At 34.5% G+C, this 27,031-nt stretch overlaps 1 protein-coding gene across 1 annotated transcript in view; it reads left to right on the top strand.

The window, feature by feature from the left end:
• The window catches only part of LOC149844204 (kinesin-like protein KIN-13A), a 28,646-nt gene extending 1,923 nt beyond the window's left edge, over window positions 1-26,723 (top strand). The window contains exons 4-13 of the mRNA XM_090000401.1: window positions 8,433-8,618; window positions 9,555-9,659; window positions 12,358-12,435; window positions 13,114-13,195; window positions 13,496-13,658; window positions 23,358-23,654; window positions 23,958-24,176; window positions 24,258-24,846; window positions 24,959-25,024; window positions 26,336-26,723. Of these exons, the coding sequence (XP_089856527.1) occupies window positions 8,433-8,618; window positions 9,555-9,659; window positions 12,358-12,435; window positions 13,114-13,195; window positions 13,496-13,658; window positions 23,358-23,654; window positions 23,958-24,176; window positions 24,258-24,846; window positions 24,959-25,024; window positions 26,336-26,518 (1,968 nt within the window). The 3' untranslated portion in view covers window positions 26,519-26,723. The remainder of the gene's footprint in view (window positions 1-8,432; window positions 8,619-9,554; window positions 9,660-12,357; window positions 12,436-13,113; window positions 13,196-13,495; window positions 13,659-23,357; window positions 23,655-23,957; window positions 24,177-24,257; window positions 24,847-24,958; window positions 25,025-26,335) is intronic.
• Window positions 26,724-27,031: the final 308 nt, after the last annotated feature.

Genomic DNA, 27,031 nt, shown 5'->3' with positions numbered 1-27,031 from the left:
TTCCAGTCATTTTTCAAGTCAATATGCTGGATCTTGACGTGATCCATATATTATGTGTCTGTTATTTTATTTCTGAAATAGAAGAGCAAAATTCTACACAAATACACAAAGACTAGGTGAAGTTCTTGAGAACTAACACGTTCTGTTTGAGCACGTTTTTCAGATGATTTTGTTTGTGCTAGTTGAAAAGTCTATGTAGTAGGTCCTATCTGGCATTCATCAAGTTAATATTTCATTTCATAGTTCTCAATCAGTACATTTAACAATAATATGATTCTGTGTTTGGTGCTAGTTGAGTTGATCCAATGAAAACTTCCTTTTATGTAGTCACTGTAATGAAAAGCAAAAAATACAAATAGATGCCTTTTATGGGCTTACAATAAGACAATGACCACTTATGGCTCGATACAAAAGTCATACACATAAGCCACTTATGGGCTTGAATCACAAGTAAAAATAATGAATATTCTATGTCACAGGGATTTGGCCAACCCGGTGCTGCACCCACGTCGATCGTGCGGGTGCGGCACCCGGTGCAGTCAACCCAACCCTGGGTGTGGTCAACGCACTCAGGGTCATATATGTCCAACTTTTGGACTTAAAAAAAAATCGCCCGATGAAATGGGCTAAGGAGAGGAGGATTAGGGCGATTTTTTTTGCCCTAATCCTCCCGACCCCGACACTGCGACCCGTCTCCCGACGACCTCGAGCTACCACTGAAGTCTGGTGCGTATTTTGTCTCTCTCATTCTCTCCTTCAATCTCTCTCTCTCACCTCGTCTCTCAATCTCTCTCTCCCCGTAATATGCTGGTTCTGCCCACTTTCTTGTTCTCAGCTCAAAATCAGTCTTTTGGTGTTTTTTCTCACATTCAACACCATAGATGTGATATATAGGTTTTGTTTATTGGGAACCGGCTTTTGGATCACCGGAATCTGACCTGTATACAGGTTTTTTTCCGGTTATTCAAGAATCAAAATCAATGGCTATGAAGTATGAAGGTATATATACAACAACAACAACAACTACACCTTCATCCCAAAACAATTGGGGTCAGCGATATGATATGAAGGTATACATATATATATATATATATAATTTTTTATATTTTTGCCCTTCTGCACCCCCGCACCCATGTGACAGTGAATATTATTGAGAGATTGGGTGCTTGAGAAAGCAATACCCATATAAAGGGAAGCACCCCTATATATACACAAAGGAGAGCCAATATAGTTGTTGGGACCGTCCCAACAGTTATAAACATAACTATTGGGATCTCCCAACAACTATATTTGGGCAATGACAATATTGCCCATTACAAAACCAGGAATTTACAAAACTGAAAAAATTAAAGGGAACAAAAAATATACAAAGACACTAGTGCCCTAGTGGGCACAACCTATACAGTGAAAAGACTGAAATACTGCTATTGGGTATTACCTATTATAATGATATGAACATATGTATCATATATATATATATATATATACACACACACAACTTAACAATCACCTTGTGCTCATCAAGCTGGTTGTTCTTGTCACCATCAAGTGATGTAAAAAAGCTTTTTGACAGTAATCGTCCTTAGGATTTTGAAGCCATGAGAAGGTAACAAGGATTCTAATATGTGTGCAAGTAAAGGACTAGCTAATTTGTGTCGCCCATTATTGGAAAAAAAAATTATATCAAGAAAGGAAAGGTAAATGATAAATTACATCACATAAATATGAGATGAAAATAAACACATCCAATAATATAAAAGCACCTTTTCTTTTATTATTGTAGGTAGTAGTTGTCTGGTTGAGAACTAGCTGAGGTGCAATCAGCTACTGCTTGGGCAATTTACTGGTCAGCTTTTGCTTCTTCTATATGCTAATTGACCAACGTTGGGTTGACCAGTTTATACAGGTCTCCAAGTCTATTAGGTATCAGCTACTCCATCACCTTGCTTGGTTTAGCTCAGGCGGCAACATTTAAATTTGAGTAATATCTATTTCTTGATACAATCTAGTGTGTAATGAAATGGTGGTCTTCCATAAATGCACGAACAACTCACAAACAAGTGTCTATTGGAGACACTATAAGCATGACCCTTGAAATGGTATAAATGGAAGAACACTTAAAAAATAAACAATATTTTATTCATGCACAAAATGCTTAAGAAGCATTGTTGATTTACATTGAAGGGGTTCACCCTTATATATACAAAATAATGGAAGAGAGGAGCACTCATTTTGAGTTCTCCAAAAGAGTCGTTGGACTAGAGTCCAACGACTATAGCTCAGTCAAGTTCCAACAGGAACTTGACTAAATGAATTATCTAGTTCCTATTGAACTAGATGCTAAAAGAAAAATAAAGGAAAAAATAAAAAATAATAAAAGAAAAAACATATATAATAATAATATTAAATAATAATAATAATATTAAATAATAATAATATTACATATATATGTATTACAATTTACATTTTAACACTCTCTTTCAAACTTACGGTATGAGGAAGTGAAATCTAGGAGCAACGAGAGGCTTGGTGAAGAGATCTGCGAATTGATATTATGATGTAACATATGGCAGATCAATGGTTTAATGTAAGTATTCCTTTCTGACATAGTGACAGTCCATCTCAATGTGTTTGGTGCGCTCATGGAATGCTCAGTTGCTTGCAATGTAGATCGCATTTTTGTTGCCACAACAAATCTTTGAAGCTTGCATTGTTTCAGCTCCCATATCTGCTAGCAATCATCTGAGCTAAACAACCTCTATAATGGTGGTTGCCATGACTCTGTATTCAACTTCGATGAAGGAAAGAGAGACTTTCTGCTGCTTCTTGCACTTTCACGAAATTAAGGCTTCACCTAAGAACACACAAAACCAGTAGTTGAGTGCCTATTATTGGGATCACCTCCTCAGTCCGCATCAGTATATGCAATTAAATTTAATGAAGATGAAGCAAGCAAGAAGAGTCCTCGTGAAAAAGAGGATTTTAAGTATCTAATAATACGCAAAATTGTTTCCATATGCATAGAGGTGGGAACATGTTGAAACTGACTAACTGTATGAACAACATGAGCTATATCTGGCCTAATAATGAAAAGATAAGAAAGCGCTCTAATAAGATGTCTGTAAAGTGTAGGATCATCAAGAAGTTCTCCATAATCAATTTTCATTTTAACGTTGATAACTTCTGGAGTGTCCACTTTTTTATCATCTGTAATTCCAGACCTGGAAACAATATCAAGAGCAAATTTATATTGAGTTATCAAATACCCCTGAGGGGAATAAGCAACTTCAATGCCTAAAAAATATCTTAATAAACCTAAGTCAGTCATTTCAAAGTGAGTTTTAAGAAGAGTTTTGATATTTGCAACTCCTCGTTTGTCACCTCCGGTGATGATCGTATCATCCACATAGAGAAGGAGAATAATGATGCCTGCATCAAATTTCTTAACAAACAAAACAGTGTCAGTTAAACAAGGTTGAAAATCAATATCAAGCATAACATGACTAAATCGGTCATACCAAGCATTTGGTGTCTGTTTAAGGCCATAAAGAGTTTTTTCTAAACGAAGAGCTTTACCCTTAGGGATACTAATAACAGACGGGGTTTTTATGTATACTTCTTCAATGAGATTTCCATTAAGGAAAACATTTTTGACATTCAATTAAAAGATAAATCATTTTCTAATAGAGGACAAGGCTATTAAAGTTTTGACACTAGTCATACGGGCCACATGAGCAAATGTTTCTTCATAATCGATGTCGTACCCTTGGGCATATCCTTTTGCCACTAACAGACCTTATACCTTTCCAGGTTCCATCACTTTTGGTTTTGACTTTGTATACCCACTTACAACCTATAGGTTTCTTACCTGGAGGGATATCTTGGATAGTCCAGGTGTTGGCCTTTTCTAATGCATCCAATTATGTTTTCATGGCTTCTATCCATTCTATATTATTTTTGGCTTGAGAATAGGATGATGACTCAACATATGATTGTATTAATGCAATGACTGCCCTATACGTGGGTGAAAAAGATCATAAGAAACAAATTTTCCAGGAGTTCTAGAAATTCTAGACGTCCTTCTGGGTGGAACTTCAGAGTATTTTTCTAATGCACATAAAAGATTTTGCTTTATACTTCTTGAATATTGTAGACTAATATCCCTATGGATTTGCTCTTCATTATCATCATTTTCAATAACAATAGGACTTTGATCATTGTCAAGGTTACATTCAAAATCACATTCATTGGATTTTGAAGTTAGATCAATTAAAAACGAGTATTCGGTGACATCTTTGGATTTTTCGAATTCAAAGAAGCTTTCTTTTTTCAAAAAGATACATTTCTTGACACATATAATTTGTCATTTTGAAAATCGAAACACCTGTAGCCTTTTTAATTATCAGCATATCCTAAAAAGACACGTGAGATTGCATGGAAAGAGTTTGCCATTTTTATTGGTGAAAACAAAACATTTACATCCAAAGACTCTTAATCTAGAATAATCCGAAGCTAAATTAACAATTTTTTCTATTAGAGTTATATTCTGTAATGAGGAAGATGGCATCCTATTGATGAGGTAGGTGGCAGTTAGGACCGCCTCAACCAAAAAACTTGTTGGAACTTGATTTGCAATTAGCAAGGTCGTAGTAGTTTCCATAATGTGCCGATGTTTGCGTTCGGCTAGGCCATTTTGCTGTGGAGTGTGTGGACATGATCTTTGATGTGTAATACCATGTAAATTGAGATAGTCTTTGAATTCTTTGGACATAAACTCTCCTCCTGAATCAGTACGAAAAATGAAAATATCATTATAAAACTTATTTTTAACCATTTTATGAAATATTTTGAAGTTAGCAAAAACTTCTGATTTATGTTTAAGAAAATATATCCGGCTATGTTTAGAAAAGTCATCAACAAAAATGACATAATATGCATAACCACCTTTGAAAATAACTGGTGCGGAGCCCCAAACATCCGAATATATTAACTCAAGTGGTCGTGAAGAAACAAAAGTTCTACTAAGAAATGATAATCTTTTCATTTTGCCAAGAATGCAGTCTTTACAAGAAAATTTTCAGAATTACAATTTTTTTCCAAACTTGGAAAATATTGAATTTTAGACATATGAGGATGGCCAAGTCTTTTGTGCCATAATTCCAATTCTAATTTCTGAACACTATAACAAAATGCATTCTTGGGTAATTTCAAAAAGTTCATTTAATAGAGTCCTCCTTTTCTATGGCCCTCCCCAATTAGCTTTCCTGACTGGTGATGTTGTACCCAACAACCATGAAAAGAGTATGAGGTATTACATCCATAGTCAGATATTTGCGAAACAAATAAGAGATTCAAATTAAGTTTAGGAATATATCTAACTTCTGAGATAATTTTATTTTTGGATTTTTAAAAATTTTCAAAACATGTTACTCCTTTTATTTAAAGAGATGTGCCATCAAATGTAAAAACCTTTGACACACTTGAGTTATTTTTAAGACATTTGGATAGACTATTGATATTTGGGGTCATGTGAAAAGAAGCACCAAAATATAAAAGCCAAGGAAAGTTACCTGGACCGGAGAAAGATGCAACAACCACTCCAGTTGAGGCTTTAGTTGAGGAGGATACCCCTTTGAGAAGAAATTAAAGGATTTCCATCAGTTCAGCCATAGATACAGGTGCATCTTTATCTTTTGACTCTTTTTTCTTCTTTTCTTTTTAATTTTGGACATTGAGGCCTATAATGCCCCGGTTCATGACAATGATGACAAATGATTTTTCTTTTATCAAAGTCACCGTTTTGCCTTCTAAAATGATGCGGCTTGTAAGTGCGAGTATGATTCTTCGGTCTAGACACAGCTAGAACTGAGTCATCATCAACTTTTGGAGTACTTTTTCTAAGTATATTTTCTTTCATAGTGAACTTTTCTATAGTATCAACAATAGAAGAAATTTTTCTACGATGTAAAATGGCCGATTTGGTGGATTCAAATTTTGGCCTTAGACCATTCATAAATTGATAGAAATGTTCCATATCGAGTTGCTTTTGGCGAAACTCGATATCTTCAACACAATGCCATTTGGGCTAAAAAAGAGCCAACTCTTCCCAAAGTTCGGACAACTCATTGTAATATTCTCGAATAGTTTTATCTTTTTGAGTCATTGTCCGAACTTTGTCTTATAAATTGCACACGTGCAATATATTTAAGGGAATGCATGTTTTTAAGGTATTCCCAAGCCTTATCGACATACTCAAACTTAGCTAGACTAGAGTATTTTTTAATGTCTACGCTATTAATTAGCCATCACATAATTTTTGCATGCCCTATCCTCCATTCTTTCTATTTCTTTTCATAAGTGGCTAACGCCTTACTCTTCTCTTCGTCCGTTAGAAGGAGATCTTTATCACCCTCTTTCTTGATAAGAGATAGTTTAGGTTTCGAATCGGAACCATCCACTATACCCCATAAATCTTTTCCCCAAATGTGGTGCTTCAAAATCGAAGCCCATATTATATAGTTAGTATCATTTAACTTTATGGGTGTGATGGTGATCTTATAATTGTCATCCATCTTTTACAAGGGTAAGAGAGGAATAGATAGGAGGAGAGAGAGAAAAGAAAAAGAAAATATAGTAGACAAGTGAATAAGAGAGATGATACAGAGTCAATTTTTGTAGCACAAGTCCTCTTTTCTTCAAACAAATCCTCTTGAGCTAAGAACAAGGTAATTAAACACCTTTTGCAAAAGAGGCACGAAAATCGAGGCGAAAACACTTCAAGATCTAAGGTTTCCATAGCTTTGATACTATGTAATGAAATGGTGGTCTTCCATAAGTGCACGAACAACTCACAAACAAGTGTCTATTGGAAACACTATAAGCATAACCCTTGAAAGGGTATAAATGAAAGAACACTTGAAAAATAAACAATATTTTATTCATGCACAAAATGCTTAAGAAACATTGTTGATTTACATTGAAGGGGTTCACCCTTATATATACAAAATAGTGGAAGTGAGAGGAGAGCTCATTTTGAGCTCTCCAAAAGAGTCGTTGGACTCTAGCTATAGCTCAGTCAAGTTCCAACAGAAACTTGACTGGATGAATTATCTAGTTCCTATTGAACTAGATGCTAAAAGGAAAATAAAAGAAAAAATAAAAAATAATAAAAAGAAAATATATATAATAAAAATATTAAATAATAATAATATTATATATATGTATTACGGTTTACATTTTAACATAGTGGTGATTAATATTATCTCTTTTGAAACCTCTATATATATACATATACTTATATATATACATACGTATATATATAAGTATATATATACATATATGTATATATATACAGTTCTTTCTCTTTCTTTCCTCAAAATACCCGATAGGGGTATTTGGGTAAAACCACATGTAATCTTTTTTCTTTTTTTCTTTTCTTCCTTTTTCTTTTTACTTTTTTCTTTTTTGCTTTTTGTAAGACCACAAGGGCCCCACACATGTAGTCGTTGGGGCCCCAACGGTCAGATTTATGACCGTTGGGGCTCCCAACGACTACATGGGAGCCCCTTGTGGTCCCCTTCTTATGTCTCCCTCCTCTATAAATAGAGGAGGTCTTTCCTCTTGTAATGCATTGGGTTTTCACCCTTCTCTTCCTTTCTTCAATAATATTCAACTTATGACTTTAAGTCATTTTCTACTTTTGTGAGTTTTGTGTGCACACCTTTGGTGTTTGTGTTCTTCGCTCTTGTGGTCACTCTTAAAGAGTGCTTTTGTTCTATTGGTGCTTCCGCCTCTTTTCATTACAACCTCATGGGTAATTATGAAGTGAACTCATAGAGGAACGACAATACATTCCAATATTCTTTCCATATTTATTTGCGGGACATCATTATGATATGGCTAAATAGATTCTTAATTATTGGTTTCCTTGAAGGCTTGAACCATGGTAAGAGAAAGAGTCTGTCTGTCTGTTGGTCTTATTTCCTTATCTTGTTTAGGTGCTTTGTGACATCTCTGCTTGGATGGCGAAGCAATAAGTAAATTAGGATGAGCAAAGGATTAGTTGTGTGATGCAGTCTAATTTGGCGATTGCTAGCAATGATGAATTGATGTTTTCTTTTTCCTTATATCTTACTTTCATTCAGTTGCTGCCGTTTGGATTTTGTTTTATGGTGGTCAGTAAGTGAATAAAATATCTTTTTAATAATATTAGCTTTCAATCTGAAATTCTTTTGTCATGCTTTATTTCATTAATTTATTCTGGTGATAATGGTGAGAGGTGGTTAGATGATCAGGGCCATAGATTGTAAGGATTGGACTTTTGGGTTGATTAGTTGTATGAGATGCTTTGGTAACTAAAACATGTGGGGTTTATTTCCTCGAAAACGCTTGGTGTTCATAACATTGTTCACATTGTTTCTTCATGTTGGCAGCATGTACTATCTGAGCCTTTTGAGTCATCACCTTTCATGCCTGCTGTCGCAAGGGGATATGACAATGATTTTGACCCTGTGGTCAGCAAGCCACAAAATGGACAGCCTGATGCTTCTTTTAAACTATCAAGCAATGAGAAAGATAACAATGCTAAGGAGAGCAACATTGCGAAGATTAAAGTTGTGGTATGGTATTGAACTATTGATCATATTCAACATGATCTGCTTGTTTTCTCATCCCTTGATTATCCTGTCAAGGGTTGTGGATTTAATAGCTTTTCTCAATGGCTGACTGCAACAATAGCTGTCAGAATTCAGGTGAATGTGTTTAATTTGGGAGAGATTCAACCTAAAGTTCTTTTTGGTTCCTATTTTTTTTTCTGTGTTTCTGGCATACCATATATTCGGTACCTGAAAATTTTGTGATTGTTAGTCAGCCAAAAAGTTTAACAGCAAAGATTTAGTGAAAATGTTTCCCTCTTCCTCAGCAAATTGTTGTGCAAGGCCAAAAATAGCTAAATCCATTCAATTCATATTTCTGGTTGCCTTGGGCAGCATATAGAGGAATAATATTTGGTCATATCATTAATACTTAACTATCTAGTGGAAAATCATAAGTGAAAGCTTTATTTGCTCAATCTGACACCATAGAAGCATTCAACGTATTCCTGAACCTATAATCATGAAATTTAGATGCATTTTGGGTGTTGATTTTTGAAGCTCTTGAAAAACGTGTTTGCCCATTGTAATGGCACAATCCAAGATATGTTTTTTCTTTTCCTAAACAAGTTATAAAGATCTTGATGCAGAAAGTATGCAAATAAAAAAAAATTTTAAAGGACTGGGTCTACTAGATTGCATGTATTAATGACATGACAACACACACACACACACATATATATATATATTTCTCTCTTTTTCTATTGGTTTATTTATTTAGTTGATTAGCCACAAGAATTTAAGGTGTTTGGCTTCCATAAAGGGCCCAGTTTACCCTTGATGATGAGGACAAACCCATTCCACATTGATTGCATCACCTTTCTACCTCCCCTAAATTTTTTGAAAAATATATAGTCTGTTTATCCATTTTAACCTCGGTATACATGCTATCATATGTGCCAGGTTCGGAAAAGGCCTTTGAACAAGAAGGAGATCGCTAGAAAGGAGGAGGATGTTGTTACAGTGTCTGACAATTCTTGCTTAATAGTTCATGAACCCAAGCTAAAGGTTGATGTTATTCTTCTTCCTCATTTCCTGCTTAAGGCCTCCATTATTTTTCTTGTCTCAAAATTAACTGATTCAACACATTATGTATTGTACTGGTTTCATATATATGACAGAACTGCTTTGGAAGAAGTTTACATCTGTGCCTATAGTAGTTTGCACTTGCATGTCAGTATGTCTTTGGACTCTTTTGTTTATGCACAAGGAAATAGTAACAACATGGTGCACTCTTTTCTATATTGAAGCATAATTTGATGGTGCCTTTTTCTGTAACACCATTTTTCTTTTATGAATTGAATTACAATGAGCTACAATTGAAAAGTCTTCTTTTAGGTTGCTTCATATTATTTGATATCTTTTGTGGAAAACATGTGGCTTTTCTGTTATTAATGCAGCAATTGAGACTGTCTTCTGGTAATATGACTTCGCTGGATTTGATATTTAACTTGATGTTAAAGATAAACTTTTATCTAACAAGAAGTTATTAAGGAATACTTTGAGGCAATAAACTTGTATTTTCACTCCAAAAGTAACATATTTTTCATTATAGTAAATATGTGAAATAAGAAAAAACTTTGAAGACACATCTTTTAGCTCAATCCTAGATTTCCAATTTGTTTTTTTCTTATTTCACATTTCTTAAGAGTTAGTATTTAGTAGTCTGTTGATAGTTCAACTTTGTTGTCTCTTCTATATCTTTTCCTTCCAATTTTAGGTGTCCATTGTTATCCCAAATTCGAGATTCATAATTTTAAAGTTTTACTTCTATATGCTATTTTCTTTTCTTATTCTTACCATTGAATTTTATGTGGTTCTGTAGAAGTTAAACAGTAGACTATTCTGCATACTACAGTTTATATTATGGTTGTTTTCACTCACGTGGGTGGAGGAAATGGATAATCATCAAATACAAAATCATCTTGTTGGGTCATTCTTTCCTTTCTTTCTCGCTAGCTATTGTTTCTAGGCGACTCATTCTCTCATCTAAGTCACAGGGATTCGGCCAACCGGGTGCCGCACCTGCGTCGATGCGACGCAACGCGGGTGCGGCACCCGGTGCAGTCAACACACCCAGGGTCATTTGTGTCCAATTTTTGGACAAAAAAATGGCTGATTGATGGAGTATTTGTTTGCTTCTTGTAACTTGTGTTTGGTTGGTAAATACTAGCCGATACATGTTCCTAGGCATCATGGAAAAAACAAGGACGTTACCACTAATGGTTACTTAAAGGGGTTTCATGGAAAATGAAAGAAGAATTAATTCTACATGATTTTTAGTTACTTTTATCTTGTGAAGAAACTTCTTAGAGGCTAGCAAAGACGTAACAGACGAGGGGTGGAGATTTAACAAAGGAACAGACTGCTCAGTTCCCATTAATTACTCTCTCTCTATATATATATATATAAGTAATCAATAAATGCATTAGAAAAGTTAATTGCTTTGACCGGTAAAATATCATGTCCATTTATGTTTTACGCTGCAGTGTAGGGATGAAAGTGGGGTTGGGTAGACCTGACCCAACCCGAATTGACCTAGCTCAACTCGGTCATGCCCAAGATGAACATTCATTAGTGTTTATGTTGTATATATATATATATATATATATATATATATATATATATATATATATATATATATATATATATATATATATTGCCGCACCCCCGCACCCCCGCACCCAAGTTTTTTGAAAGTGCCGCACCCACACCCGCACCCATGTGACATAGCTCTCCATCCTAATCTCAGATTGTTATCATGTCAGGCTTGGCACAGGACATCAATAAGGACCTATTAAACATGCATCATTCCCCTTTGTGTGCAGTGTAGTTTGCAGTTATTATTATGCTGTCCAAAATGACTGCCGCTTCTATAAAGCTTTTGGTTCCATGTATATGGACCTATGGTTCACAACTTTAACTGTGTAACTAACAAAAGCATGGTACTATGTAAGTGGACCAATCACTTAATGTCATGGACATGACAGGGAAACAATCTTATTTCCCTGGTGCTGGAAGTTTTGGATATCCAGATCTTGACTTGTTGAGGGCTATGTAGCACAAACTCTTCTAACAGGGCAATGCACCTGCACTGATGCTGGTGCGACACGTGGACATGGCTTCCTTTGTGTCAGATAAAGTCAACCACACTGAGGTCCATTTCTGTCCAAAAGTAGATTCGGTTGACCCTAACCAAGTCCAGTTTTATCTATATTATATATAAACACACACAAACCCGCACCTATGTGACATAGGTTGGGGGATATCTTTGACTGCAGCATGTGATTTCTGCAACTAATGGGTGCAAAAACTGTAAAATGAATCTCAATAGAGTCTGATGCTTTCAATAATTGAAGTTAAAGGATTGCACTCATCAATATATGTTCATTATGCTTTTTACTTTTGGTTGGCAGTACTTAATTTTATTCATTCTGATGTGGATGATATATTAAAAAGCTTTACACTTTTAGTCTTGAAAGTTTTGGAATCCTCATTGTGCATCCATTGATCATGCCTGCCACTATGCCTTTTGATTCTTGAAATTCTTTGCTATGGTATTAATAAAGTGGATCTTCAATGAAGTATGATGTTTGTTGAGGGTAGGAAGTGGAAACGATGGTGGCCTGGCGTATGATTTGCAAATATCTACTTATGTTTTCCCTCCTTGGTATGAAGTACTGACTACTGTTGTGAATATCAAAAGGTGGACTTGACAGCATATGTGGAAAAGCATGAATTCTGTTTTGATGCGGTTTTGGATGAGTGTGTGACTAATGATGAGGTAATGTCCAGTTTCTAAAGGTTTTTGGCATGCTAGATCTTTGGGTGTGGAGGCGTCTGTCATTACAATTTTGTTTGTCTGATATTTATTCCTATCTCCGCAACACTGTCACCGATATCGCTGATATTTTTAAAATATTGCGATATTATCAGCATTAGGTCAGCCTATAATATTGGCAAAATATCATCAGGAACAAAAATATTGCGATATTAAAGCGAAATTTATGAAAAAAAATCTTATTATATATATATATATATTTTAAGCCCAATTTTTGTATTCTTTGGTTTCTTTTTTGTATTTTAAAAGCTTTTCAAAGTTATTTCTTTATACTTTTTCCAATAATGCCTATATTTTCTTATATTTCTTATTATTTTTCATATTTTTTGTATATTTAATACTTACAAATTTTTCTCAAGATTTTCCAACTTCTAAAAATCTCTCTGAGAAATACCCTCACCGAGAAAATACCCTGAACTATATAGGTGACTATACTCTGCAACCCTGCCTTCCCTGTTATTCCCCTGCCCTCCTAATGCCTTGTCTGCTTTGGAGTTTCCTTGGTCTGGTTGCTTTGTTGTTGGTCCCACAGTCATCCTGAATTTTAGCTTGCCTCTGTACCTCTGTGTGAAGGTCTGCACATTTATTGATGTTTGAGTCTCTTTGACTTTTGATGGTTAGGTATATCGTGTTACAGTGGAGCCGATCATCCCCACCATTTTTGAACGTACAAAAGCAACATGCTTTGCGTATGGTCAAACAGGTAAACAAAGAGTTGGAGTTCTAAATATTGTTGTATTGCATTTTTGAATTATGTGTGCAGCGTGTTTTGTAGAAGTTGAATATTTTAACAGTGCCACAAATCATTGCCGGGCTTTTAATCAAACTTTCCATTTTTAAAGAAGAGATATTTCCTCGTTTTTTACTTATTTGTTTGAACTTCATCATGTCATGGTAAACATTTATATAGACCTGCAACATTGGCTATCCTTCATTGGAATATATTTTTCTTCTCCAATTGTTCGCAGTATGACATGTCAAATACTTTAATTTTTCTCTCCAGGTAGTGGTAAGACATTCACTATGCAGCCTTTGCCTCTTAAAGCGTCTGGGGATATTGTTAGATTATTGCATCAGCCTGTGTACCTTAATCAGCAGTTCAAATTGTGGCTCAGTTTCTTTGAAATTTATGGTGGAAAACTCTATGATCTTCTTAGTGATAGAAGGTTAGCATTTTGGCTGCATTAGTTTGGAAATAATGCACTATTTGCTTAGTTTTCTGATAAATTTGCTATTTAGGTGCAATTTATATTTTGCAGTGCATTTTTATGGTCAGAACTTTGTTGGTACTACTATTGCTATTGCTATTGCTGCTAGTACCTTAGTTATCAAAGGCACTAGGCAGTGAGGCCCTAAAAAAACTAGGTGGGGCCTCGGCGGACTAGTAGGTACCCCAATTAAAAAATAAAAAACACAAAAAATATATAAACAAACTGCTAAAACTAAATAACAAGCATGTATACAACATAAAATCAATCAATAATAAACAATAGACAAAATACATGTGGTCGAATACTATAAAACAATTATAGTAAATAACCTGCTCAAAACAATTAAGAATAAATGAAAAATTGAACAAACAAACCATACAACTAACAATATTAATGAACAATATAAAAAAAATAAAATCATGTATAAAAAAATTTAATAACAATAGACATAAAATAAGCAATAGACAAATAAGAAGAAGAAATGAACATGAAAAATAAACAAGCCATGCAATTGATAACCTACTAAAAAAAATTAAGAATAAATGAACAATTAAATAAACAAACTATATAACTAACAATGTGAATAAACAATATACAAAAAAACTAACAACAATAGATATACTATAAATCACACACACACACACATACATATATATATATATATATATATATATATATAAAACTCATAAACAATCAACCAAAACTATAACTTAGAAACATAACCCAAAAACAGTCAAGCAAATTATATATATATATATATAAATGAATCACAAAATCTGTCACCTGGCTACAGGTACGGAGGGTACGACACGACAATTTCAAAAAATGTGGCTATGTGGACACGGGTATATATACATATATATCAACAAAATATGTAAACTAGTATGAACTGAGATTTTCATAGGATTTTTTTTCAAATCTAACCCTGCAGATGCATTCGGCGTGGTCCATTTGCTTGGAATTGACTATTGGATCATCGTAATCGGTTCAAGAAATGTGATTTTGCATGCTTGAATATTTACAAAAGTTTTGAGCCATTGATTTTTAAGCGTTAAAAGATCCTTCTTATACATCATAATCAGATGATCTAAGAGTCTGTTTTTATAAAACCAAGCAATTAGATTCTAGATCACATATTTCGGTTACCATTTAAAAATCTTGGTGCATACCAGCTTACATGTTTTGGTGGTTTACATATTTTAGGTACCCTATATATATTAAATATCACATAAATACAAATTAAATTGTATGTAATCTAAATATATATGCTATATCTAAAATATATATTATATACTGAAAACATAATTATAAATTATAAATTGAATACAAACTTGTTTGTACGGATGGTAAAATGGTGTGTCTAGGTGTTGACACGGGTACAGAGGGCAAAATGGAGTGTTTGTGTGACATAACACATAATATATAATTGAAATACAGAATATTCTAATATGTGCTTATGATATATTAATAATATATAATTATATATATTTACACAGAAAACAAACAGATATGTGTGCATCAGCAGCTGTGTGTGTGTGCTTGTGTGTGTGTATGCAATGTAATTTATATATAATAAGTTTGACTGTTTCTAAGTTATAATTCTGGTTGTTATGTTTTGTGAGTTATATTTCTGGTTGACTGCTTTTGAGTTATGTTTCTGAGTTATATATCTGTGTGAAATTCATATATGATCTGTTTATATATAAATGAAATATACACAAATACAGTTTTACAAAAATATATATTATGATAAAAAAATAAAAGATAAGCCAAAAAAAGGGGGAGAAGATGTAATGAAATAACGGAAAATACAAAAACAATGCCTCTAAGGGCTTTACAAGATTACGATAACAAAAGTGCATAGGCACAAACCAATGCCATAAGGGCTTACAAGTTCACAATCACAATATGCATAAGCACAAGTCCACTATAGGACAAAACAATAGCTTACAAGGGCCAACAACACAAGCACTAAGTGCATATAAAACATTAATGAACTAAATAAAAAAACACAAAATGTAAAAAATATTCATCTTTATTGAACATAAATGCTTAAAAGAAGCATTAACAAATGAGAGAGAACAATGCCCCCTTTATATACACATACAAGGGAGAGAGAGACCAAATGGGAGCTCCCAATAGAGTTGTTGGGAGCTCCCAACGGTTATATTTATTACTGTTGGAGAGCTTCCAACGAATCTATGGTCAAAAGACCATAGAGCCCTTGCTTAAAAAGGGCAAATTACCAAAAAAAAGAAAAGAAAAAAGAAAAAATTTGTTTCTAATGAACAATCCCTATTACATGAGTAAAATGACGAGAACACCTCTAAAAGATATTTACCTATTACATGATTATAAATAATATATACATATATATATATATATATTTATATATGTACAATACGTACATATACATACATGTACATCTTAACACTCTCCTTCAAACTTACAGTGATGTACCGAAAGTTTGAAAATACAACAAAGAATCAATGGGAAGGATCTAGGTCTTCAAATGCCTTTATTGGTGATCATCCCCAAACACATGTATCGACTCTCTCTATCTTCACGACATGATGCATCAAAGATGTTCTTTCTCAATCCATCGTATCTTTAAGAGCCTGTAGAGAGAACAAACCAAAAGATTCCAACTACACGAAAAATATCCTACTCAATAGTTATAAAGTTTTAAAACCAATATATTTTAAAACTAGAATAGAATTTTCAAACAAAGTAGTAATAATTTTTAGAAACATTAGATAACCATTAAGAAAGACAAGAGGAGTATTCCTCAAGGATGGATTTTTACAAAATCGAACCATAATCACAAAATCAACATATTTTTCAAGAAAACATAACATTTACCATAAGAAAATTTGATCATTAAATGACACATAATTCATTAAGAAGAGATAAACAATTATGCATAAATAATATCCTAAGCATTTCAATCATACATATAATAAAAAAAGAGATCTAAAAAAAGAGCTAATTAACTTCATGCATACAATAACGTGAACAAGATAATTAATATGAAACACACATATATATCCGACATGCAATTAAAACAAATTTAATGCACATAAGATGACAATAAAAATAACTATTTTTATCAATAAAATGCATGATTTTATTGTAAAGAATCAAATAGCCTTCAATTACGAACAAAAGTATCCATCAATATCAAGTGGACAATACACAAGTGTTTTTATAAGGAACACACTCTCAATACCCGCAAAGGGGCACACGCAAGAAGACTCACAATATAAAGAATAAGATTTTATTAAACGTCATAAGTATGCAAAAAATTCTTGAAATTTTTATCCATAAACATCTTCCATACAAGGAAAAATAAGTAGTAAAAAATTAGAAATTTCAAGGAGAGATTTAAAAAAAACCACATAACAAAGAGCATAATATTTGCAAAAATATAAAGAGATTTAAATTTTCACAAATATCAATAAATAATATTTTGCAAATTTCAATAATAGTTTGACCACCACAAACAATCGCATCACTAGGCCTCCAAATCTCAAACATCAAGTGTATCAGCAACTAGAACAAGAGCATAATCATTATGGTACTAAAGGGCCAAAGATATATGAAGGTGTGTATAAACATCTCTTGTCTATGTATAATGATACTTAAAAATAAGTGTATCAATGACTAATCTTATATAAAAGAAATGCATAAGAACAAATTTAAGCATATATGCGAATGATAGATTTAAGACACTAAGGGCACAATATAACAATTTATATTTTATAAATAACAAGTATTCAATGAATCAAGAGTTTTTAATCAAGAACACACATGTCCCTCAAAGATCTAAGTGGACAAATACATCCATCAATAATGGATAAGTACTAAAGTGAATCACGAGAGAAACACATAACATAGAATATTCTTATGATTCTCAACTTAATATTTTATTAAAAACTAAGTATGCAACACAATATTTAAATCACATGCAAAGCATGTAAAATAATGCCATGAGACTAATAACATAGTCATAATTATCAGAAAAAGGATGAACAATATAAACACCTAATATTATAATTATTGTCCCACAAAAGACCCATAAAAGACATTTATTAAAGTGAATGACTTCCCATAAGAAATTATGCTCAATACCTTGTGCACGAACAAATAATCTTATTCATCATGTAAGGCAATCATAAGTGCATAATGATCAAATATTAATAAAAATTATTTTATAACCTAGATCATAATTTTCATTACTTCATATGCTACTTTTAATACACCAAGAAATTTCATAAAATTATACTTGTGAAATACACACATCATTATTTTGAAATATCTCAAATTATTTTAAAATATATAACAATTTATCAAAAAAAGAATAAAACCAAGTTCAATGATATGAACATGATTTTATAATCATGACTTTTTTCAAATAAATCATCTAAATGCCAACAATGCATGTTCAAGCATACACGATTGGATACTTATATATCAAATAAAGAAAGTTTTGAAAAATTAAGATTCAAACATGATTTCAAAGCATATATATGTATCTAATTTCTCAAAATAAAAAAAATAAGTCTTATAAGATATTTAATAAAAACAAGTCCGACGATGATTAAAAAACTATTTAAAAAGATTTTTTTGTTTTAATAATAATAACAAATGTATATTATTTATATTTTAACGATAAAGAAAATATGTGTTTTCTCATGCATAATGTATGGAATAGATAACACAATAAATATTTAAAGATATACGATACATACTGGGTCTATATTTCTCTTGAATCCAAGCCACACAACGATCATGAATCCTTCACAAAGCACGAATTTGACCCAAAGAATCCCAAGACCCAAAGAGGCAAAATGCCGAGAAGAATTTATTGGTTCTGATACGATGTAGTGAAGTAGCGGAAAATACAAAAACAATGCCACTAAGGGCTTTACAAGATTACAATCACAAAAGTACATAGGCACAAACCAATGCCATTAAGATCTTACAAGTTCACAATCACAATGAGCACAAGCGCAAGTCCACTATAGGACAAAACAATAGCCAACAAGGGGCAACAACACTAAGTGCCTATAAAACATTAAGGAACTAAATAGAAAAACACGAAATATAAAAAATATTCATCTTTATTGAGCATAAATGCTAGAATGATTTTCTTTTTTGGTTCATATCGCCGACCTCAATTGTTTTGGGATGAAGGCGTTGTTGTTGTTGTTGTATTGAGCATAAATGCTTAAAACAAACAAATGAGGGGGAACAAAGCCCCTTTATGTACACATTACAAGGGAAAGAAAAACCAAATGGGTGCTCCCAATAGACTCGTTGTGAGCTCCCAACGGTCATATTTATGATGGAGAGCCTCCAACGATTCTATAGTCAAAAATAAAAGATCATAGAACCCTTGGCTAAAAGGGCAAATTACAAAAAAGGAAAAAAAAAATTGTTCCTAATGAACAGTTCCTATTACATGAGTAAAATGATGAAAATACCCCTAAAGAATATTTACCTATTACATTATTATAAATAATATATATATATATATACATGTACATCTTAATAGAAGAGAGGAAGAAAACCTAGAGAGTGAGAGTGAGAAACCAAGAGATAGAGAGAGAAATTGAGGAAGAAACCGAGAGAGAGGTAGAGAGCGAGTGAGAGAAACCGAGAGAGAGAGAGATTCATACCTAGCTGGTTTTCTTGTTGTTGTTGTTGCAATGAGAGAGAGAGAGAGAGAGAGAGAGAGAGAGAGAGAGAGGCGTTACGCCTTTCCCCTTTTTATACCAAGGTGTAAAAAAGAACCTAAAAATAAAACCACCGCCCAGGCGGTCCCAGTCTAGGTGGTGCCTACGCGTTTAAATAGGGCTCCATCGCCCAAACCAATCACCCAGGTGGGGCTGCACGTAGGTGCTGCCTTTGACAACAAAGGCTAGTACTGCTATTGATGGTGGTGGTATTGGTACTAGTGCTACTACTAGCCATAACAGTAGTCGTATATCAATCTCTTAGGCCCTGTTTGGATGACAAGGACAAAACTTGGTTTTTGGCAAACCAGGTTTTGCCTAAAAACCAGTTTTTTTAGCAAGCTTGGTTTGCCAAAAAACCATCCTTTTAAGGTTGTTTGGGTGATGAAAACTTGGTTTTCAGGTTTGTGGTCACCAAAAATTAAAAAGGAAAGGAAAAATAAGGACACCCTTTTTCGGGCCAGCCACCAGATGGGAAATGGTTGGGTCCATGTCACCCTTGTTGGGTGGAACCAGCCTGGCTGTTTTTCATCCAGTGGCTGGCCGGAAAATGGCGAGCTAGCCCAAAACTGGAAAAAGGAAAAACTTAAAAAAAGAAATATGGTTAGCCATTTTTCGGCTAGACATCGGCCGGGAAATGGCCGTCCATGCCCAAAAGTTAAAAAAAAAGAGAAGTGGCCATTTTCCAGCTAGCCATCAGTCGTAAAATGGTCGGCTGGTCATGAGATTTAAAAAAGGCAACCAGATTCCATTTGTCTTAAAGAAAGGTTGGAGAGAAGGGGTCACATGGTGGGAGGCTATGTCACAGGGACAACCTCTCAAGGGGTGAATCTCATGTTGGTATGACACAGATCCGCTCATGGGATTCAATGCAGTCTATGCAGTTAAAACTTAAAAGGACTAGGCGGTGCCTAGTCGGTAGACCCTTAAAAAGACTAATCGAGAACTAGGCGGGACTAATCGGACTGGTCGGTAGTCAAATTAAAATATAAAAAAGTATAAAAAATATACATAAAAACATGTTTAATTTTTTTCATCACACAAGTACAAAAGTACACACGATTTCTCAAAATATACTAAAATACATAACCTATATATATATATATATAATTATTTAATAACATATTAAGTATAATCAATAAAATATGCTTTCAGCCGTTCACAAAAGCATAATAACACATACATGTATAAATAACATATTACATAATTCATAATTCTAAATGTGCTTTCAGCCTTTTATAAAAGAATTCAGAAACAAAGTAACACGCACACACACACATACATATGTATACAAAAGAATAACATATATATAATAATAATAGATGATTGAACTGCCCTCGCGCTTTGGTAGGGCAGCATAGTCGTTGACTGGGTACCCTAGTCAGTGTCTAGTCGACAAAATTGTTACCTTTTAAGGTACCCACCTAGGAATTGCAAAGCCTAGGCGTTTTACTTATGCCTAGGCTGCTAGTCGGTTCCTAGTCCGCACTTTTGACTACATAGGGTGAGATTTGCGTAGGACATGTAATGAAATTGTGGTCTTCCATAAATGCGCAAACAACTCATAAATATGTGTCTATTGGAGACACTACAAGCATGACCCTTGAAAGGGTATAAATGGAAGAACACTTGAAATAAATAATAATTTATTCAAACACTAAAAATGCTTAAGAAGCATTGCTTTACAAGGGAGGGGTTCACCCCTATTTATACAATAAGTAGAGGAGGAGAGGAAGAGCTCTTCCTAAGAGTCGTTGGACCTAGTCCAACAACTCTATTTGTAGCCACTGGACTAGGTCCAACGGCTATAGGAATGGTCAAGATCTAACGAGATCTTGACCATCTAGTTCAAAGTGAACTAGAAAAAAATAGAAATAAAGAAAATGAAAAAGAAAGAATAAAAAGAAATAAAAATATATAATATATATTATAAAAACAATATACAACAACAACAACAACTACGCCTTCATCCCAAAACAATTGGGGTCAGTGATATGAACCAAAAAAGAAAATCATTTTGGGTCTTCCACATGAATCCTTCTCCTCCAATCATTTCTATCCAATGCCATGTCCTCGGTGAGGTTCAAGGCATTCATATCCTTTCCTGTCATCTCCATCCATGTCTTCCTAGGCCTACCCCGACCTCTTTTAACTAATATATTTTCTCATTTATCCATCCTTCTAACTGGAGCATCATTAGGCCTTCGTCGAATATGTCCAAACCATCGTAAACGATTCTCTCTCATCTTATTTTCAATGGGTGCAACGCCTACCTTCTTACGTATCTCCTCGTTCTGAATCTTATCTTTTATTGTATTTCCACACATCCATCTCAGCATACGCATCTCAGATACACTCATTTTTTGAATATGGTCTCTTAGCAGCCCAACATTCCGTACCATATAGTAAAGCAGGTCTAATAGTCGTCCTATAAAACTTTTCCTTCAACCGCAATGGCATTCTACGATCGCACAACACTCCAGTTGCACTTTTCAATTTCATCCACCCAACCTATTATAAAAGCAATATATATATATAATATTATATATGTATTCACATGTTACATTTTAATAGGACATTGTCAACACGACGACACGATATATGACATGTATCAGACATGTTAAATATGGTGCCCAACATGGTAAAAAGAATGCTTATAAATATATATATATTTTAAAATTTTAATGAATAATATATTGTTATTATATATAATTATATAAATATATGTAATATATGCACGGTCGTGTCCCTGAATCCTAATTTTTGAAAATTGCCATATCGTACTAAGTGAATCCGCATCGTATTCCATGCCCACATCGGCATCCATGTGACAGGTGGGAGGGAAGGTGGGTGGTAGGAGTTACTCTCCACTCCTCCCGATAAGCTGGGCTGAAGCAAGAGTGGGGAAGCCAAGTTGCAAAACTAGATTGAAAACCCAGTTTTGCCCAACCCAGGTTTTCACCCTGGTTTTGGGTGTCACCCAATTTCTCAGCCACAGAAATTCCATTTTTGTGATAGCTTACACATGCAATGCATACAATTTTGTGAGTTTCCTATTCTGTAAAATCTTATAATCAGAATTTTTTGTTTTCATGCATAATATTGAGTTTGGACAAAATCAAACAAATTAATTTGTTTTTTTATATACAAGCTGAGGGATAACCTTGTGGGATTCAAAACCAGGACCCCCTGGCTATGTCACATGGATACGGCTGAAGATACGGGGATACAACTATTTTTATGAAGTTTTCAATGTAACTAATATACAACTATACAAGGGGATTCAGAACGGGGGTCAAAATGGAGTATCTGTGTCGCTTAGCCTCCTGGTTATGATAGTGCAAGCTAACCCGTCTGGCTATCTTATTTGGCAAAAGAATGATCTTTATCATACTTGTTCTGATTTATTTTATCTTTGATCTTTCTAAGATGATCAACAGTGCCTCTGATGAATCTTAGGATTAGTAAACACACTCAGCGAGCCAAGTTTGCCTTGGCCAGGCTTGGCTTGCCTTGGTCCAATACAAGCTTGAGGGTCTAGGCTTACCATGACCCCGAGGTGAGGCCAAGCCAGCTTGTTTGGAAAGGGGATAAGCCACTCAAAGTAGCCCACCCCTCTACACAATGTTATGCATTATATAACCCATGAAGTTCTTAATAATGCAATCAAACAATTTTCATATTTATTCATGGTTGCTTTGCAGAACAAGACAAAGTTGTCTTTCCTTTGAGCATGTTCAAATCATAAGTTAACAAACATTTGATTTTATTATTCCTGCAGTTTTCTTTAATAACTACCAGATATATCTTCTTGAGGAATGTAGTTAATGTGGGTAAATTACTAATAAATTAGTTGAACCCTGTAGATTGTGTAGACTTTAATACATCTAACTCTTTCCTTGATGCTTTCCTCTAGGAAATTGTGCATGAGAGAAGATGGTCGACAACAAGTTTGTATTGTTGGATTGCAGGAATTTGAAGTCTCCGATGTGCAAATTGTTAGAGAATATATTGAGAAAGGCAATGCTTCCAGAAGCACTGGCTCTACAGGCGCCAATGAGGAATCTTCGCGGTCCCATGCTATATTGCAGCTGGCAATTAAAAGGCACAGAAATGAATCCAAGGGAGGAAAGCTTGTAGGGAAGATTTCCTTTATTGATCTTGCTGGTAGCGAGCGTGGTGCTGACACAACAGATAATGATCGCCAAACAAGGTGCATGTCCTATACTCTTACTGTGTATTATAATTAAAGCAAAACGATAGTTCCTGAGAAGCATGAGTTTTTCAATACAATCTATAAGTTTTTGAGAAATATTATGTACTGCCTGTTCATCACAGAATGTTAAATTACAATACAATAACTTGTAAGGGTAACTTGCAGAAATGGAACAAACTGTTTGTCACAACACAGAAATAAGTAGAACATGTTAGGTCATAGGCGAAGAGGGTTGCTAACTGATATGAATATTACTCATCAGATTCATCATCCCACTATATTTTAGTTTTCTCACTGCAGGATTGAAGGAGCAGAGATTAACAAGAGCCTTTTGGCCCTAAAGGAGTGTATTCGTGCACTTGACAATGATCAAATTCATATTCCATTTCGAGGGAGCAAGCTTACGGAAGTGCTTCGTGATTCTTTTGTTGGCAATTCAAGGACTGTAATGATCTCTTGTATATCTCCAAATGCAGGTTCTTGTGAGCACACACTGAATACACTTCGTTATGCAGATAGGTAGGCCATGCTCATTCATGTGGAGAATTGGAGAGCAATTTTACATATTGGTAATCTTTTTTTTTTTTAATGATTTATCAGGGTTAAGAGTCTCTCAAAGGGAGGTAATGCTAGAAAAGAGCAATCTAATTATTTTCCTACTGCCAAGGATCCTTCATTGTCGTCGACATTTCCTGTTTCCACTGAGATTGAGGAACTTTATGAGCAAAATCAAGATGTGAAAACAGTTGAAACAGTAAGAAAGGCAACAGAAAGCTTCTATAACTCTAATGTAGAGATTGATAGATATTCTTCCAACTTGCCTATAAACTATGCCCTTAATGTAAGGGAAGAAGGTGGATTGCCATCTGGTTCCATGGTCAGGGATAGGCCTGATGCTAGGGAAGATTTTGGTGGTTCTGTTGCCAGTACTAGACATAAATCCTCAGTTAACTCTGACTCAATGGAGGAGGAGAGAGTTCACAAGGTTTCCCCCACTCGTCCAAAAGTTATGAGAGAAGATAGGCCTGAAAAGCAAAGCAACTGGCCTAGAAAGGATGCTCGGGCTGACTTTTCATCCATGAGTTATAAGCAGCAACATCAGTATGATTCTAATCCAAATACAATCACGACAAAGAAATATGACAATGACCCCACAGGTCAGGATGGGGAGATCAATGCATTATTAGAGGTATGCCTTGTTAGGTATTGAAAATCTTGTTTTCATTTTTTTCCATCTATTTATTTTGCCACATTTTGCCTGTGCCTTTTGGTAGCATAACTTGCTATATTAACATGTGCAGGAAGAGGAGGCTCTTATATCTGCCCATAGGAAAGAAATTGAAGATACAATGGAGCTAGTTCGTGAAGTAAGTTTTTTGCACGCATTCTTTTTGTATTTTCCTTTGAGAGTTTTCGCTTCATATTGTTTATGTTGCTTTTAGTTTTTCCCTGCTAGACACTTTGATGTTCATTCTGTTTGATTATGTCTACTTACAGCTCTTGGGAGTGTGTACATTGTCCAATTGCTTTATGTTCAGTTTTGCTTTGCTGTTTATGGTTTCACTTAACCTTTAATGTGTTCTGATGTTGTGGACCATCCTTCCATATAAAAAGGAGCTTAATTAATGAGCACTTGAAATGCTAGTCTCTAATTTCATAACTGGCTTCTCTATTTTTTTATTGTCTTCTTTTCCGAAAGCACTTCACCTTGTATGCTGTCTGATACTTTTGTATGTTTGTGCAACAAAGCCTCAATGTGCATTATTCACACTGTACACTTTGAGCAATGTCACCTATGTGCTTATGCATGAGTACTATGTCACAACAAAAATGTGCCTGATTTCATGATTTTCTACCGCCATCATTGCATGCAATGTACATGCAAAGCCCAGAGATTGCTGGTTGTATCTCAAAGTCCTGCATAACTCTACTTCTGCACCTAGCTACACTTATGCAAATTCCTTTACAGATTTGGAGCAGGTTCTCTCCTCAAGTTTTTTGTTCATAAGTTTTTACTTGTAAGATTATCCAATTCCTGTGTGTAGTTCATGGCATCTCCTTAAAAATGGAGGGCATGCTTGTCTATTGTGACTCGTTCACATTCAACAAAATTGGTGTTATGTTTGTCATGAGTTATGCATTTTATATTTCATCCACTTTTCAAACGCATAAACTCGTCTTTGTCAAATATTATGAAGACCCTATCCAAGCTTAAAGAAACACCCTGCAACCCTGCTGAATGAGTATTGTTTGCTCATGTTGAAAATTTTAGTCGCTTGCTAGGTATACGTCACTTCTGTTGTAGTAACTGTTCAGGCATCTCCCGAAAATGGTATCCTACTGTGGATAGAAAGCTGTCCTTTTTTTACTGTGTGCATGCATCTGCGTGTGTGTGTGATGGTGTGCATGCTTCCTTGTCTTGGGGAGTAGCAGAAGCTTCTGGCTTCACTATTGGCACAATTTGGCATGTAATCCATCTCGCTTACAGGGAAGTAATCTGACAATGTTCATTGTTGAATCTTGTAAATTCAATAAACTGTTAACTGATCTTGAAATATGTTCCATTGCTTTTTATTGTGATTTACTCGTTGGGTCATCATACAATGTCTGGATGCTCTTTACTTATCATAGTTGTCATCCAAATGTTAAGCCACATTATAATTTATCTGTGGATTCAGGAGATGAAGCTGTTAGCAGAGGTGGACCAACCAGGCAGTCTTATCGAGAACTACGTGATGCAATTAAGCTTTGTGCTATCACGGAAAGCAGCTGGCCTGGTTAGTCTTCAGGCACGTCTGGCAAGATTTCAGCACCGTCTAAAAGAACAGGAGATACTTAGCAGAAAGAAAGGTCCTCGATGATTGATATATGTGCAGTATTGTTCTCATTATGCCATGGCAATCTGTTGCTCATTGCATATTGGCAATTTAATAGCGGTTATTTGTCCAGTTGCTCTTTTTCCTTCTACCATATACTTCAATTGTTTTTTATGTGCCTTTTGGCTTTTGCAGACATGATCAAGTTTTATATACGTTCAATATAAATATGCACACACCCCTGATGAGATTTGTATGTCTGACTTGAAGCTTTGAACATCTTACCTATTCAGTGCAACAAGCGAAACATTATCTAAACTCTTTCAGAGACTCATTTTGTTAATGAGAAAAAGGATAAGATCTATTTCAAACAATGACAGCATCTTCTGCATTTGCTGTGGGGCATACTTAAATTCTTTTGAACAATACAACTGACACATATACGCTTGCTTCTTAATGAATGACTAAAAGGAAACCTCTTTTTTATATATATATATATATAAACCAGCTGGGTTTAAGCAGACCTCCACCAGTTACACATCATACCATTGGGATTTG

This window comes from Nuphar pumila, chromosome 3, assembly GCF_984573655.1.
Source record: "Nuphar pumila chromosome 3, dmNupPumi1.hap1.1, whole genome shotgun sequence".
Lineage (NCBI taxonomy): Eukaryota > Viridiplantae > Streptophyta > Magnoliopsida > Nymphaeales > Nymphaeaceae > Nuphar > Nuphar pumila.
Note: the sequence above shows the minus strand (reverse complement) of the source record. Positions and strands in the feature narration are given on the sequence as shown.